General features: G+C 46.0%; 1 protein-coding gene across 1 annotated transcript in view; it reads left to right on the top strand.

Annotated features, from left to right (window-relative positions):
- The window catches only part of RTN3 (reticulon 3), a 203,058-nt gene that overhangs the window by 69,984 nt on the left and 115,729 nt on the right, over positions 1–17,345 (top strand). Inside the window, exon 2 of the mRNA XM_030217330.1 lies at positions 3,781–5,964. Coding sequence (XP_030073190.1) covers positions 3,781–5,964 — 2,184 coding nt within the window. The remainder of the gene's footprint in view (positions 1–3,780; positions 5,965–17,345) is intronic.

Genomic DNA, 17,345 nt, shown 5'->3' with positions numbered 1-17,345 from the left:
GCATCCGGGTGCATCCTTACCTAGAAGACTAGCTCATTTGGGTGTCTGCAATGGAGAAGAGTGTGCATGATGCGCTAGGTTGTCTTTGGTGGACGAATACCATCTTCGGCTCCTGTGGATGGCACAAGCCTGACTTGGGATGCGCCTGTGGCTTCAGGCCTGCAGTATTCAGCAGGGAGTCTCTTTGGACCCCCCCTCCCCTTAGATTTGGTGGTGGTGGTGACAACAGACGCCAGCCTGTTGGGATGGGGGGGGGGGGGGGCTCATTGCCTGCGCAGGGCTGCCAGTCTCCGGTGGAAGCATCATGGCCAATCAATCACTTGGAGTTGCGAGCAGTACACAGGACCCTGCTGGAGTTCCTTGAGTTGTTGCAGGGCCAGGCTGTTTGGGTCTTTTCCAACAACACGTATATCAATAAGCAAGGCAGCACAAGAAGCGCTGCTCTGTTGCAGTAAGCTGCTTGTCTTTGCCTCTGGATGGAGTGCCATCTGGATCAGCTCTCGGCAGCACAAATAGCTGGAGAGCCCAATATGCAAGCGGATTTTTCAATTGCACGCTGCTGGATCCGGGAGAGTGGCAGCTCTCCTGGCAGACGTTCCACCTGATAATGGACTGCTAGGAGATCCCGGAGTTGGATCTTATGATGACTTTGAAGAACGCAAAGATGTCCCGGTTCTTCAGCATGTGGAGGGAGTCTGTGGCGGAGGGCATGGATGCCCTGCTGCAGCCGTGGTCCTCTGGGAGTCTGCTCTACATCTTTATTCCCTGGCCGATCGCCAGGCTTTTGGGATGCATTGTTGGGCAGTCGGGCCCAGTGATTCTGGTAGTGCTGGGTTGGCCTCAGAGGCCCTGGTATGCGGACCTGATCCAGTTACTGGTGGATCATCTGCTTCCGTTGCTGGGTGGCAGGGGGCTTTTGGCACAGGGTCCGGGCCTCAAGGAGAATCCCTCCTCCCTTTGGTCTTATGGCCTGGCTCTTGAGCAGTCAAGATTAGGAAGAGAGGATATTCAGACTGATTACAGTGCTGCTGCAGACCTTCCATCGCATATGTGAAGATTTGCCGTACTTTCGACTCCTGGTGCGAAGCGTAGGGTGTAGCCACCTCTGCGTCGTCGATGCGCTCTTTATCCTTTTGTCCAGTCCAGCATGCAAAAAAAAAAAAAAAAGTCTGGTGCTTGGCTCCCTGAAGGTACAGATGGTGGCCTTGGCATATTTCCATGGCCGCTTGCATGGCACCTAGGTGTGATACTCTGGGCTTTCCAGTGGCTGCTGTTTGAGGCCTTGGCGAAGCTTACGCTTAAGGAGTTGACCTTGAAAGCGATGTTTCTGATGGAGTGGAGGAGTAGCCTAGTGGTTAGTGCAGTGGACTTTGATCCTGGGGAACTGAGTTCAATTCCCACTGCAGCTCCTTGGGACTCTGGGCAAGTCACTTAACCCTCCATTGCCCCTGGTACAAAATAAGTACCTGAATATATGTAAACCGCTTTGAATGTAGTTGCAAAAAACCTCAGAAAGGCGGTATATCAAGTCCCATTTCCCTTCCCATAGCGTTCACTTGTCAGGTTTCAGTGTTGCGGGCTTTTTCGTGCAGGGATGTGTTTTTCCAAAGGTAGTGACAGGGTTCCATTTGAACCTACCATGTTATTTTTAAGGGAGAATTACTTGGATGACTTCCATGTGCTTCTATGGCTGGATGTGTCTGGTCCTTCTCTGATATTTGGAGGTCGTCAATGATTTTTGGCACTCTGATCACCTGTTTGTGTTCTTTGCGAGTTAGTGTAAGAGTCAGCAGGCCTCTAAGGCTATTGTGGCCCGCTGGTTGAGGGAAGCCATTTTGTCTTAACTGTTTGGGAGTTGTTCGCTCCTCTTCTGAGGGCGCATTCCACCCGAGCACAGGTGATTTATCCTTTTCAGAGGCTCCAGGTGGTGTCGATGGATGAGATTTGCAGATTGGCAACATGGACCTTGGTGCATAAGTTTGTGAGACGTTACCATCTGGATGTGGCAGCTTGACTGGACGTGGCTTTTGGCATGGCCATGTTATATAGGCTGGGATGGTACCGCCCCACCCTACTTGAGGACTGCTTTGTTGCATCCCTCAAGTCTCTGGATTGATCTGAGGGGTGCTGTGGAAGTGAAAATTAGTTTATACCTGTTAATTTTCTTTCCATTAGTCCTGAAAAATCAATCCAGAGGCCTACCCTTTGTGTAGTCCTTCAGTTTTTTTTTGATGATTTTCTGTCTCCCTCCCCCCCGGGGGGGGGGGGGGGGATTGTGGCAGAGGTATTGCGCATATTGGAAGAAACCTTTTTGGACATGGGTCCGACTTATGCACGGCAGACTTTGCTGCAGTTCACCTTGTGCCCCCGGATGCAAGGATTCTGGCTTTGGATGTTGCATGGCTCCGGGGCGTTGGTCACGCCAGGGTCCTGGGCCCTGGTGCTAGCAGAGCCCCTTTTTGCTGTGTCAGTTGGTCCTTGGTTTTGTTCTTTCTTCTGTTTAGAGGCAGTAGATTCCTCTCTTCTTAATCATGTTCTTCACTGCTTGAGTATCGACAATATTGAAAGTGAGGGTGCTGCTAGGGTCCTATATGGCTGAGCTGTGCTCTGGCGATCTCTCCACCTGCTGGTAGATGGACACAACCCACAAGTCTGGATATCTTTCAGGACTAATGGAATTAACAGGCATAAACTAATTTTCCCATGTTTCCATCCTTTTTTTTTTTTGCCATTTTTCTCAGTAGGGATAAGAGCAGTTTTCAGAAAACAGCCAATCCTTATGGTGTGTGTGAAAGCTGTTTGACAACAAGAACTAAGAGAAAATATCCATGAGCATAGGTTGGTAATCTAGTGGTAGTAGAGCTTTCTTATATGAAATTGTTCTAAACAAGCAAGGATGGCCCTCTTGGATTCCAGGTGGAAAACATCTGGATTTGGGTTTATGGGTGTCTGCATCAGTGGGGTTTTTGTTTTTCTGTTGAAGTACAGCTGCTTATTATACTAGTAAAACTGGTTTTCTATCACTACCAGCTTGCTTGCCTGCCTGCCTTCTACCTTTTGAGCAAGTTTGACAGTGTATTATAGAACCTCCATTTTTGTAAAATACAGCAGTATATAAGTAGACTGTTTTTGTTTGCTCATCCAGGTATTCGACATATACTATTCAGATTTTGCCCAAAATATTCTGTCATTCTCTTGTAGAAACTGTGCATTCTTAAATTGGGGCCTGATTTTTCTCAAAGCCCTATACATACTAATTGATCTTACTTATTACTCCAGTAACATGGCAAAAAGCAAAGTTTCGTTCTTTTCTTTTCATATATGCACTTTAGCATGCAGCAGCATTTTTCAAGCCTACGTTTTGTTGGAGTTTTGCAGAACTCCCTTTTCTCTTGCTCTTCTAGGCTGGGAGTGCTGCTGGGAGACAGGTTGATGAATGTTTGTTTTTCTTTGTTGCAGTCTCCGTTAAGATCTTCCCCCCACCCTCCACCCCATTATTTTTGTGCATGCAGCTCAGAGCTTGGTTACAGTAGTTTTCATCTTTTCCTTTGCTTATGATAGTAAGCATGTGCTTTCACCTGCCGCCTACCTCCATTCACCAGTAGTTTATCTGTGTTTTTGTACTGTTTGAATCTCTCTCTTTTTAAACCTTGAACATAGAAGGGAAGACTTCACTCTTCTCTGATCACACGTGCTTGGATATGCATACAGTCTCATCTTCCTCTCTTGACTACTTACTGCCACTCACATCTGCAGTGAAACCACCAGATACATCTACAGTTTCAGCAAGAGATGAAGCATTAGAAAACAGGCTTGTGCTCAGAGAAGAGAGAGATTGTTTGAACAAGATTGATGTCTCCTGTTGGTCTTCAGCAAATTCTGAAACAAAAGTTGTATCCGGTGGGATGCTAGGTCTAGAATCAGTTGCTACAGGAGTAGATGCTCGCCCCTATAATCCATTTATTCCAAATCATTCTCTTGAAAATAATCAAGCTAATTGTGATCATGTGTTTTTTTTGGAGAAAGATGGAAAAACGGAGGGCATTAGGAGTCATGATCTCATGTATCCAACCACCGACAATGCTGTCCTAGAGGCAGATCAATATGCGTGGACAGAGAGAAATCGGCTCAAAGATGAGCAAATACCTACCAAACCTCTTGAGGCAATGAGCCCTGATGGGGAATCTCCTGATTCACCTTTTGAAGTCATTTCAGACAAAGCTGTGTTTGATCATGAGTTTCAAGCCACCAAGAAATCCTTAAATGACACTGGCAGTAGTTTGAAAAGTAGTGAAACAGAGTGGCTAACTGACTCGATCCACCATAGCTGCAGCCGTGAAGTTCAGCTTAGAACGCAAAGCGATGGCAGTGTCCCTGCTAGTGCTGAGTTGTATGCCAGTCCTCCTCCATATTCCGCCACTGTATATCAAGATCAATTAGGGTCCACAAGTGGCATTCAGCATTTTTCAAGTGACCTGTTGTCAAACTGGGATTTTGTTCCAAAAATTGAGAGAGAGGCAATGAAGACCTTTGATACAGTCTGTAAGTCTCTGGGGTCCAACATATCTGTATCTGGTCCTGAAAATAACATGACAGACTGCCAAACATTTGCATCTGTAAAAATTCAGGAAAGTTTATGGCATCCAAGAGACTGCAGTAGCACCAGTACTAAGGAGGTGGATGAATGGGCCGACATAAATGAAATATGTGCCTTTCGAAAATCTATGGAATTTAACATGTCTCTAAATGAGACTGATGATGGGAATCCATGTGATAGCAAGCAAAATATAGACACCTTTACAAATGCATCTGGTGCATCACTTGAAGATACTCCTCTAGAAGATAAAAGCTATGTTATAAAACCATTACCAGAGACTTCTGGAATGAAAGATTTGACCAAAGCAGACAGTTCAGGGGAATCTGAGGATACAGTTATAGAAGACTCAACAACCTATCTGGCGTTTGAAAACAAGAAAATAGAGGAGGAATTTCGCATGACTTTTAATATCTCAGGTTCAGTGAAACCAGCTTCTGTTATGACAGTAGTTGAAACTGGAGATGATTGGATTAAGGAAGATGTATCTAATGGGCTATCTAAACATAATGAAAGAGATGGACAGCTCTATGAAATACCAGAAGACCAAGTCCTTGAATTTGAGACTGTACCGGGCCCCTTAAATGTTTTTGTCAAAAACCCAGTTGGTAAAGCAGAAATTTTCACTGTAACTTCTACATTGTCTAAAGATGCAAATATAATGTGCAGCTTATATGAGGATGTACTTAATAAACCACTAGTGTGTGAAACCTCCAACACCTTTCCAACAGAGATTGCAGCTGTGGAATTGGGTAAGACCGTACATGAGATGGAGCCATTCTTGTCATTCAGTAATACAGTTCAACCAAAACAGGGAGAAGAATTGCATGGGGAGAATTTTATGGATTTCATGAAGGAGTGCCTGACTTTAATGAAGGATAAAACACAAGACAGCTTCCAAGAAACCACTTCAGGGGCAAGGCAATCTGAGGCTGAAACATGCAAAAGAGTAGAAACTTCCACAGAGGGTGATGTAGCTACTGCTGAATTTAGAGAGATGGTTGCAGTGGGCAGGAAGTATAATGCCCAATTAGAGAGAGCTCAGCTTGATTTTGAACAGGAGCAGCAGACAATCAGGGCACTCAAGGAAGTGAGCATGAGCTTGAATGTCAAGATGCCCGATGATGAGAGTGAAGGATCATCGGCTAAAGATGAAACCCTCAAAGAGCTTGAAACTGAGTCTGTTTTGGTTGCACAAAGATCATTCTGGCCAGATATGCTGGCCTGGACCGAAGAAACAAGTGAGCTGTCGCCTTGCCTTGTTGTAGAAGAGCTGTTGGTTCCTAAAGAGACTGCCTGGGAAAGTATAAGTTCCAAGGTTGAGCCTACACTAGATCATGATCTAGCAAGACATCTGGCCAGATCTTCAGGTAACATTGCTCTTCCATAAGTAATTTAGCATGTTTACTAAGTGTGTGTGTGTGGTTGTTTTTTTTTTTTTTTTTACATATTTGGCAACTTTTGCAATATAGATATTGGCCCATCTGATAGGAAAGTAAAATGAACCCTTGGGCTCCAGTGAACCTTAGTATGTGGCTTCAGGGGCAACAAATCAAATTCATTTTTCTCTAAATAAGAGCTTTGATTTTCAGTAGACCTTTCTATAATCTGTATCTATCCTGACCTACACATTTTTAAGGTGGATGTTGATTCTTGCACATATAAGACTAAAGTTCAGTCACAGAATAATGGTCTTTGTAGGCTTGCTGCAATAGTTCATCCTAGGTACTGAAGTTTTCATTCTCCTCTTTGAGGGTAGATGTGGTCCATTAAATCCCAAATAGTTTGTTCCAGCACATGTGCTTCACTGATACGCTTCAAGGATTTTCTCATTCTGCACCTTTAAAGTGCTGATATCTTGGCTCCTTTGGTCCCAGGGACCTGAGGGCATAGTTTCATAATTATACCCATTTATCTTTTAAATGGATTTGTAAGAAGAGTTCATCCTCCTCTAGCTGTTCATGAGGTTCTGCCTATGCATTATACTACTTGCTTCAGTGTTGGCCTTGACCAGAATAAAATTCTTGAGGTCCTCTTGAGTACCTGCATCAATGCCAAACTGTTTAAAAACTTTTTTTTATTCCCCACTGGCATGGAGTGATTCAATGCTAATGTCTCTTCTAGCATCGAGATGTCACATCAGCACAATCAATGGCAATGTTTGCCCAGATGACTAAAGCCAGCTTTTAGGACCCTCAGGCTTCATATACATTTTTAATTATAGATTAAGTCTGATCCATTCTGAGGGTACATTCATGGACCTGAAGAGAATTCTCCTGATCACCCCTCAGAGAAAAAGAAATCTTCCTCCCTCCTAGGAGTAACCTAGTGGTTAGTGCAGTGGACTTTGATCCTGGGGAACTGAGTTCGATTCCCACTGCAGCTCCTTGTGACTCTGGGCAAGTCACTTAACCCTCCATTGCCCCTGGTACAAAATAAGTACCTGAATATATGTAAACCGCTTTGAATGTAGTTTAAAAAACCTCAGAAAGGTGGTATATCAAGTCCCATTTCCCTTCCCTTTCCCTGAAAAATCTTGACTTTTTTTCATGGAGAATGGCTGTCTTTAATTCTAGAGACATAGGTTGAGCTTAAGGAATTAGTGGCAGTACCTGTCCAACAACTTTTATAGACAAGTGTGTTGGAAATGTTAGTGTGGCAACAGGCCTACTTTTCTTGTTCACATAATCTATAATGTTGCCTTCTAGAAGAGGCTTCTCATTTATTGGTACCTTCAGGTTGTGACTGTCAAGAAGATGAGACTTTGTAAGTTTTCAAAATGCTATCTTAAATTCCCACATAGTATTCTATCACATCTTCATGAGTATCTCCCTCGAGGGTTTTGTTTTTTTAGTGTTCAGGTGATTGGTGTTCAGTTTGATAAACTGCAGTTCATACATGCATCAGAGCAGTCTGAGGACAAAATAAAATCCATAAACTAGAAGAAAAGGCATGAAATAGTTGAGATGGTTTTTCTATACTTTTCAGCTTCAAAATCATAAGTAGGTAGTGGGCTTCTGCTATGGCAATCTGCATCTGCAAATTCACATGGCTGTAGCTTCTAGCTTTTGAGCAAATGTGCCAGAAAGGCTAACACGTGCCTTGAAGGATAGGAAGAAAGGGAGCGGCAGAGTAGCCATTAAATGTTACATATTAATGCTATAGAATCGCAGTAATTAAGAGATAAGGAAGAGGCACTGTGGGTCCAGATTCCAGAAAGAGGGAATGGAAAATGTATTTACATTGGTGTGGATGTACAGGCCACCTCCACAGACAGAAGTGGACAGATTTAAAGACATTCAAAATATAGCTGTGAAAGGGAAAGTACTAATAAGTGATCTTAGTATGCTAGTTGTTGATTGCGATATCCCTTTTGCGCAGGGTCTTCTAGCAGTAGGGAGATCTGGATTTTCTACAGGGAGAACTGTTCCAGCAGTTGGTAATAGAACCCACTCAGGATGGGGCCATGTGCTTATATATGTGTTAGTGGGTAATCTGGTGTCCAGTAAATACCAAATGTATTAAGACAGGTGTAGAGAGGGTTTGTTCAAAAGTGAAGGTTCTACACTTCAAAAAACCTAACTTTGTTGAAATGGGGGGATTACCTCAGAGTTGTTGGATCAGAAAATATGAAGAAAGAAGGCAGTGGGCAAAACGGACAGGAGCTATTTTAAGGTCAACAAACATATCTTGTAAGGAAAGGAAAAAGGAAAAAAAACTGCTTTTGTTCTCAAAAGTAGTAGCTGAAAAGGTAAGGAACAAGAGGTTAGCCTTCATAAACTACAAGAGATCGTAGAAACGAAGACAGGCAACAATATCTGGAAAACCTAAGAGAAGCTGGTAAAGTTGTCAGGAAAATAAAGATGCAGTGGAAGAAAAAATAGCCAATACAGTGAAATGGTGGGACAAGACAATTTTTTAGATGTTGGCAATAGGAGGAAGCGCAAAAATGGCATTGTGAGGCTCCAGAGTGAAGGGGAGTGAGAGAGCACAAATGCTAGGTTTTCATTGCTTTTCTTTAGTTGATCGGATAGATTAGAGGGAACGCACACCTTGTATACTAGACCCACAACTGATTGACCATCTATATATCCCCAGAGGGGTCCTCGGGGATGATGCCAGGCAGTGCAGAGATGACAGCAAGGTGCCATGGTTTACAAACTGTGTAGATCTGAGGCATGGGCAGCTCAGATCTGGGAGACAGTTCTCATGTGGTGAGCAGATAACCTCTTGCTTCCCAAGAGGCTCCTTATTTTCAGTTCTTGGATGAGAAAGTGACCCCAAAGCTATCACAGCAGTCTTGTTTCCAGATGTTATGACTTGAAGAACCACAAGACTGTCCTTTTTTATGTTCTGGAGGGTTTTCTCTGGGTTAGCTTGACCAGGAGTAATTGCTCCCAAACAATAAGCACATGCTGCTATGATTGCTTACCTATTACATCAGCCAAGTAAGTAAGCAAGCAAGGGACTTTCCTGCTGACATTGAAGATCTTGGCAAATGCTGACATAGGTTAGTCTGAATTTAATCCATGTCTATAGCATGTAATGCAATAGGCTCTTGCAGGAGAGTTTTAACTAGCCAGGTTTTGAATTTTAGTGCTATGTAGAGGTTTCATTCCCATAGGAGGAAACCGGTAAGGATAAGGCAGACTTGCTTAAATATTTGTTCTGTGTTAACAGCTGAATGGCTGGGAGTAGGACTACAGAAGACCAACACAGTAGGAATGGAGGTGTGGTAGACCCTGAAACATTTTCAGAGGACTTTTGTTCCTGGGGAGCTAGCTAAACTAAAGCTGGATGAAGCGATAGAACTGGATAGCATACATCCAAGAGTACTGAAGGAACTTTAGGAAGTTCTGGCAGCTCCGATGGCTGACCTTTTCAATGCTTCTTTTATACAGGCAGATCTTACATCTTCTTCCATACCATAAAGACAGAAGCAAAAAATTCATTGTTTCTCTGCTATGGCCTTGGCCTCCTTGAGTGCCCTTTTTGATCCTTCATGATATAACAGTCCCACAGATTCCCTGACAGGCTTTCTGCATCTTGCTTGAATTGTCTCATGCTGGTTGGAATAGACTACTTGATTCTGGAAGTTTGATTGCATCTGCTCCTCACTGTGTTCTTCACTGGACTAGACAAGATTAAGTAGGGTGCCTCAATAGCTTAAAACTATTCACAAGTACAGAGCTAAGAGAGACATCTTTTCTCTGACTTCACTTGCAATGACCTGGGAAATAGATATAATGGAAAAGGGATTAGAGCAACTGTTGAGGAAACTGGGGGCTGAGAAGATATGGTAAATCTAAGGTATAGATAGAACGCATGGTTCTGGAGGGTTAATCTAAAGACAATTCCCAAGAACCTTCCCACTGAACTGCTATGAATTTACAGCCTGCTTCACTGACACAGACTACTCAGTAATTACTGTGGATTCTTTTGGATTCGTATTAGATAAATGAAACCTTTATTAGAGGAGCTAAATTCTACAACGATTAAGGTATATACAATAATTAGCCATATACACACAATGATTATAAACAATCATTAAAATTCACTTCCATTATTCCCACGCATTTTCTACATCTGTGAGTTTTTTTTTAATTTTTTTTAATTTTTTGAGCAGTTCCATTGTAATGAACCAAAGTAAAGAGAAAGCCGCATGGCACTCAGTGTAGATAAAACTTTAAGATTTGTTTATAATCCAAGGTGACATCTTCTGCAGTAAAAATCTTTCAGCCATTAAGTGCAACAATCCCAGACAAAGAGGTACAAGATAATTTGAGGAGAGAGAGCTTCTATTACACATAGTAGCCACAATTTGCTTGTCATCAATACCAGATCAGTCCAGACTAATGGGTTATGTCCATCCATCAGCAGACGGAGAAAATGGTTCCAAATACTTTGCCCCTTAAGGATATTGTGCAACCTGGAATGCTTAGTATTTTCTCTATCTCCTATCGGATGGTGGACAGATGTGCAGCTGCTCTTGGTGCTTGCTGGCTAGCTCCTGTCCCAGCTCGACTGCGTGACTGTTGAGCAAGGGGTGTGCTGGTAACCTGGAGTTGGGTTTATTTAAGAAGACCCCCAGTGGTACTGGGTTCCTCATCTGCCAGCTAGGGTGATATCTAATGGTACTGGGTCCCTCCTCTCCCTCGCCTGGAGGCTTGGCAAGCTTGGATGTGGCATGATGCAGGATTGTATTTCCTTCTCCTCTGGGCAGGTATGATTATTTCTGCTTGCAATGTGAGCTGTGACAGGCTTTGTACACTTGTGGTGAGGTAAGCTGTTCTTTTATTTTCTTTCTGAAGCCTCCTGGGCGACAGAAAAAAAAGCCTTTAAACTAGGCTCATTTAAAAGCTCTAAGAAGCTGGGGGGTTTGTTATAGGTGGCTGGTGTCAGTGTTTTTGGTCAGTCAGGACGCTGGATTGTTTTTTTTTTTTTTCTACTTTTCATTTTGGTGGGCATTTGGTGTGTCGGTGGCAGGCTTGCTTCTCTCTGTCTGCAGTTCTGATGTGCGCTTTTCACAATGGAGCAGCATATTCCTTTGGTTCACAGTGTACTTCGGTCCATGCCTTTGGGTGTTCCTGCAGGAGTTATTGCACTTGTGATGAGCCTTGTCACTTCTGCTGGCCTGGCAGGAGGGTATTGCGGCTGCTGTCCGTGGAGCTTAGTTTGCGTCTTGCGGATGGTGCATTGATCCTGTCATCTTGTTTCTCATCTTGATTCTTGTCTCTGGGCCTGACCGCGTGGGTGCCTTCTGGAAGTCCTAGTTCCACTGTTTCCTGCCTTTGGGGGGGAATGGGTCCTTCCTTGTCACTTGCAGCAGATGAATCCAGGAACTAGTGGGTTAAGTCTGCCTACCAGCAGGTGGAGATAGAGATAAACTAAAGGCAGTGATGTCAGACGGCCAGCTCCTTCCTCAGTTAGTATGTCTCTATCTCAGCAGGTGGTGGATGGCTTTTTCTTCAGCTCCTGGGCCCAAGGCCTCTGAGGGTGCTCCTGGGCCGGTGGCCAGTTTGAGCCGGGGGTGGCGGACTGGTGGTGTCCCCTTTGGCAGCATACGGAGTTGCTGGGTCCCTGCTGCACCTCAAATTCCCTCTGAACAGGCTTTTGCTGTTCCTTTCCTTCCCTGTTTTTCTGCCTCTTCACTAAAAAAAAAAAAAAAAAAAACCACAGAATTTAAAAAAAGAAACAGAGAAGCACAGGGAAGTGTGTGTTTGCTGAGAGCAGGTTTGTGTTACTGCTGTCCGAGTCCTGTTTTCTGTTGCCTGCTTGTCTGACCCTGCCTAGAAGTGGAGTTGGAGAGTTTTTTTTTTTCTTGGGCTCAGCTGTCAGTTCCCGTGCTTTCCTGGTCCAGAGTAAGTCCTGCTGGGTTCCTGTTCAGGGACGGGCGATGGCAGCGGAGGCGGTAAAACGCTGTTCCTGATGCGGGAAACTGCGTTCGGCAGTGGGCCTTTGCAGCGCTGGGTGTGCTGATTTGACGGGATTCGACGGAGCGGTGCCCCCCCCCCCCCCCAGAGAGCGTGCTTTCCTGCCCGGAGCCTGGCGATTCTCGTGCCATTTTGCGATCTGACGTGGAGCCAGCTCCAGTAGCGGTTTTGGGCAAAGCTTCTCCACTGGTAGTGGAGTCGGGGGGGGGGGGGGGGGCGTCAGGCACTGTGGGCGGTGGTGCAGGTGCCATGGCTGCGACCTCCTCCATTGTGGGGGAGGGGTTTTTGCCAGAGTTTATTTTGCTACTCCATCAAGCGTTTTTGTTGAAAAGGGCCTTGCCCCTCCCCCACGCATCGGGGTAACCAAGAGATTTTGGGTTTTCCCCCCCAGAGGATTTCTCCTCCCTTAAAAAGTCTAGGCTTTCTTTGGGGTCTGAGGAGGGGTCCTGCATACGGTTGCGTGCAGCTTCCTCCGCGGTGGCTCTTTGAGCAGATGGTGGTAGAGGACATGGAGGGACGGTGTCCTCACTGACCAACCAGAGGACTCTTCCGCCATGAGGATTTTCCATAAGGAGAAGTTATCCTCCTTTATCTCTCAGGCGCTGGAAGCCCTGAATGTAGAAGACCCTGAGGTTGCGGCTTCTCAGGCGGTCAACCCCAAGATGGCTAGTACCAGACGACCTTCTAAGGCCTTTCCTGTACATGAAGCTATTGAAGAGTTGATTTTGGCCCAGTGGGCGGATCCGGATGGGGGGCTGAAAGTAGCCAGGGCTATGGCCAGGCTGTATCCGGTTTCAGCGGACCGTTTAGAGCAGTTTGCTCTACCTAGGGTGGATGCCCTGGTGACGGTGGTCACTAAGAAGACTGCTGTTCCAGTGGAAGGTGGTGTGGCACTTAAGGATGTGCAAGACAGATGGCTAGAGGCCTTTTTAAAACGTTCCTTTGAGGTGGCCGCTTTGAAACTCAAGCTTCTGTTTGTAGTTCTTATGCGGCTAGAGCTTGTCTCAGTTGGCTACATTCTGTCATGGATTCGATTTCGGAGTCTGATATTGCTTTCTCAGGTACGGACCTTATTGGGTCGTGGAACTATGTTCAGCTCCTCGGTTCCATGACGGCGACCTTGGAGGTCATTCCATGGGCAAGGGCTCACATGCGGCCTTTTCAAAATTTCCTTTTGAGCAGATGGTCGCCGACGTCGCTGGATTGTCAAGGACTCCTTCCTTGGTCGAGCCGGGCCAGAGAAAGTCTTGCTTGGTGGCTCCGGTCAGCCAATATGCAGTAGGGTGTTTCTCTGGCGTCTCCCAGTTGGGTGGTAGTTGACAGATGCCAGCCTTGCGGGCTGGGGAGCCCATTGTCTTCATCGAGTAGCACAGGAATTGTGGACCCCTCTCGAAGCGACTTGGCCAATAAATCGTCCTGAGTTGTGAGCAGTCGTGAATGCGCTGCAGAGTTTTCAGGACCTTCTGCAGGGGTTAGGCGGTTTGTGTATTCTCAGACAACACCATGACGGTGGCCTACATCAATTGGCAGGGGGGCACTCGCAGTCTTCCCTTGGCAGTGGAAGCGTCTCATCTTCTAGTATGGGCAGAAGCGCATGTTCAGAGTCTGTCGGCAGCGCACATTGCGGGTCAAGACAATGTTCAAGCGGATTTTCTCAACTGGACTCTTTTGGACACAGCAGAATGGACGCTGTCAGACTCGGCTTTTCGGCTGATCTGTCAACGTTGGGAAGACCAGTAATGGATCTCATGGCCATGGCTTGCAATGCCAAAGTTCCCCAGTTCTTCAACCGCAAACGGCAGCCAGGATCTGCAGGATTGGACGCTGTTCTCCTGCCATGGCCGGAACAGCTACTGTATGTTTTTCCTCTGTGACCTCTGATAGGGAGAGTTCTTTGCCGCATAGGGCGGCATCGGGGGCCGGTCGTTCTAATGGCCCCAGACTGGCTCTGACGGCTGTGGTATGTGGATCTCGTTCGAGCACTCTCGGAGCCACCATTGCGCCTTCCGGTTACTCCTGATCTGCTGCATCAAGGGCCAGTTCAGATGGAAAATCCTTCCCGCTTTGGTCTTACGGCCTGGCAATTGAGAGGCGGCAGTTGAGGAAGAAGAGATTTTCAGGACCAGTCATTGCTACTCTTGGGGGCACGGAAGCAGTCTACTTCAGCAGCGTACACGCGAGTGTGGAAAGCTTTCTTGGCGTGGTGTGCTTTGTGTACTGAATCGCCTTTTCGGGCGAACATTCTGGTTATTCTGGAGTTCCTTCAGGATGGTCTTCAAAAGGGATTGGCATATAATTCCCTTCAAGTGCAGGTGGCTGCGCTAGCTTGTTTTAGGGGCAAACTGGACGATTCCTCTTTAGCAGCTCACTCTGATGTGGTCCGTTTCGTACGCGGGGCTCTTCAGCTTCGGCCTCCTCTGCGGCAGCCATGCCCGGCGTGGCATTTGAATGTGGTACTGCGAGCCCTCCAGGCCCCACCGTTTTGAGCCATTGAATAAGGTTTCTGAGAAGGATCTAACACTTAAGACAGTGTTTTTGGTGGCCATTGCTTCGGCTAGGAGGATTTCTGAAATTCAGACTGTCTTCCAGAGATTCTTTTTTGCAGTTTTCTGAAGCAGGGGTGTCGATCCGGACGGTGCCGTTGTTTCTACCTAAAGTGGTTTCGGCTTTCCATGTCAATCAGGTGGTTTATCTTCCGTCTTTTCGAAGAGAAGATTATCTGGGGGAGTTTGTCTTGCTATGTTTCCTGGACGTGTGGAGAGCCCTGAAGGTGCATTCTACTCGGGCATAGGCGGCTTCTTGGGTGGAGGCGTCGGCCTTATCTCTGGAAGAGATTTGTCTGGCGGCTACTTGGGCATCCCGTCATACTTTTGCGAAGCATTACAGGCTAGATGTGTCTGCTCGAAGGATGTGAGCTTTGGGGCGGGAGTGTTGGCGTGGGGAGCGTCGCCTTCCCACCCTACTTAAGGAATGCTTTGGTACATCCCACTAGTTCCTGGATTCATCTGCTGCAAGTGACAAGGAAGGTAAAATTATGTCTTACCGGATAATTTTCTTTGCTTTAACGCAGCAGATGAATCCAGGATCCCTCCCTAGTTCTGCCAACGTTTTTTTTCATTTTCCGCGCAGTGTGGCTATTTTTTCCTTCTGGGTTCTCTTTTACAGAGTTCAGACAGATATGGGAACACGGAAAGGATTCTGATTTCTGGATCAAGTTGCAGTTATTTTGAAGTTCTTATTTGGTTCTCTGTTTTTCATAGTGAGGATGGTTTCTGGTTATTATTGGTTTCATATTTTTGGCCTTGGCAAATGCTTACGAATGACATACTAACTGAGGAAGGAGCTGGCTGTCTGACATCACTGCCTTTAGTTTGTTTATCTCTGGTAGACGGACTTAACCCACTAGTTCCTGAATTCATCTGCTGTGTTAAAGGAAAGAAAATTATCAGGTAAGACATAATTTTATCGTCTCGGCCTTGCAGCTTGGTGGTTCCTAGCCTCGATGTCGTCTTTGGTTGGTGACTGTATTGTGGTCCCTCTGGGGTGCTGCTGGTGCTGCTCGGGAGGGATCTGATGTTTGCCTTCATCGGTTCTCCATTTCTGCATGTTCTTTGCCAGTTTCCTCTCCCTTGGTGTGAATAGCGGAGCATTCTCCCGCATCTGTAGGATGACGTCTGTGCTGTATTAGGCTGCTTTTGGTGCTATTCTCTGAGCACAAAAAAGTTGGACAGGAATTAGAGAAAGTGTTATTACTCATCAGCACAGGATCAGATATCAGTAGCAAGTTGTGGAAAAATAATAGCAAACTTACATGATCAGTAGCTCTGGTAGTAATCCGACTAATTATATAAAGAAGAGAAAAAGGAGGAAGGACAGTTTATTCCTCTCTGTCATACAAAGGTCACAGAGCAGATTCTTAGCTATAAAGACCTAGATTTTACGAGGGAGGAAAGTACCCCCCCCCCCCCCCCCCCCCTTTGGGAAAAATAGGCCATGGGAGGATATGAAACTCTTACCAGCATGGCTATTTTCAGTTTCTTTGTTTGCAGCATACTTTTATAGGCCTGTAGTGAGCATTCGCTTCTCCTCTACCCTGGACCAATCATAGGTGCTGCATATGTGCTGGAGACTTGTAATTGGTTCCTTCATATGTGCTGGAGACTTGCAATTGGTGTCCTTGCCACACCTCTTCTCGGTAAATTACATTGTAACAAGTTATACCAGGCAGCTGAGTTGCCCTAGCAACAGGAGGCCCCATCAGAGTCTGTGACCAGCCAGAAATTCCAGCATGTGGCTGATAGTAAAGAAAGATGGTGTATGGGAAGTAGTGCAGCATACCTGAAGTAGAACATTATAGCTACAGATTTATAGACGGTGCCTGCAAGGTTGCCTCTCCGATGGCCAGTGAGGTTTTCTTCTCCTCCTACAGGCCAGGTACTACCTCTGGTCTTGTCTTTTTTTTTTTTTTGTAGTGTGGGTCTCTTTCTGTTGGCTGCACAATTGTTTCCTGTAGTTTGGGTTGCCCCTGCCTCATGATCCTGTTTGGGGCACAGTTTGGGGTCTTTAGAGTACTCTGTGGCTGCGTTTTGTATTCCATTCCTTCTCGGCCCTACTCACGGCTCCATTTTCTCTCATGGAGGTTGATGGCAGTAGCTGCACCTCAGCTGGTGTGGCGCAGCTTATCCTTTCCTTTTCTTGCAGCTTCCTTCTTGGGGTTTTACTAGCTTCTCCATTTGGTAATGGGAGCATAGCTCCCCTCTCGCTGTTGGGGCATCAGGTTGGCTTTTCTTGGCAACTTCATGGCTGGGGCTGGGTGCTCCTCTGCTTATTGCTGGGTAGTACCTCTCTATATGCTGTAGGGTGCATTACTCTCTCCCTTTCGGGTTCTCCTAGTTTCAATGCCCGCTGACCTTGTTTCGGTGGCAGCCTATCAGTCTCAGGCAAGCAGTTTAGCTTTGCGTTAGGTATAGTTTATCTTGGCCTGGGCTGCGCAGCTCGCTCGGGTGGGACATTGATCCATGTTGTTGTCTCTGGGTTACATCTCGCTCACTAGTGGTGCATTTCTTTCTGTGGGGAACAGCTCCATATCTGCAGTGGAGCATGCCTCCTTTTCTGCCAGTTCAGCACGGAGCTTGTGGTTCTTGTTCTGTCAGCCACTTAAGTGCATTTTTTTGCTCTCCACACTGTGTGTAATCCGTTTCTGCCGTTGTTTGAACTCTGGATGTTGAGTGTGAATCATTTTCATTATGTCAGGCATGGCTTCTTTTCAGTGGGCTGAGCATACCTCCCTCTCTGCTGGGCGGATGTAGCTCCATCTC

The sequence above is a fragment of the Microcaecilia unicolor genome, chromosome 11 (genome assembly GCF_901765095.1).
Source record: "Microcaecilia unicolor chromosome 11, aMicUni1.1, whole genome shotgun sequence".
Taxonomy (NCBI): Eukaryota; Metazoa; Chordata; class Amphibia; order Gymnophiona; family Siphonopidae; genus Microcaecilia; species Microcaecilia unicolor.
The sequence above is the reverse complement of the archived record's forward strand: the minus strand, read 5'-3'. Positions and strand labels throughout refer to the sequence as shown.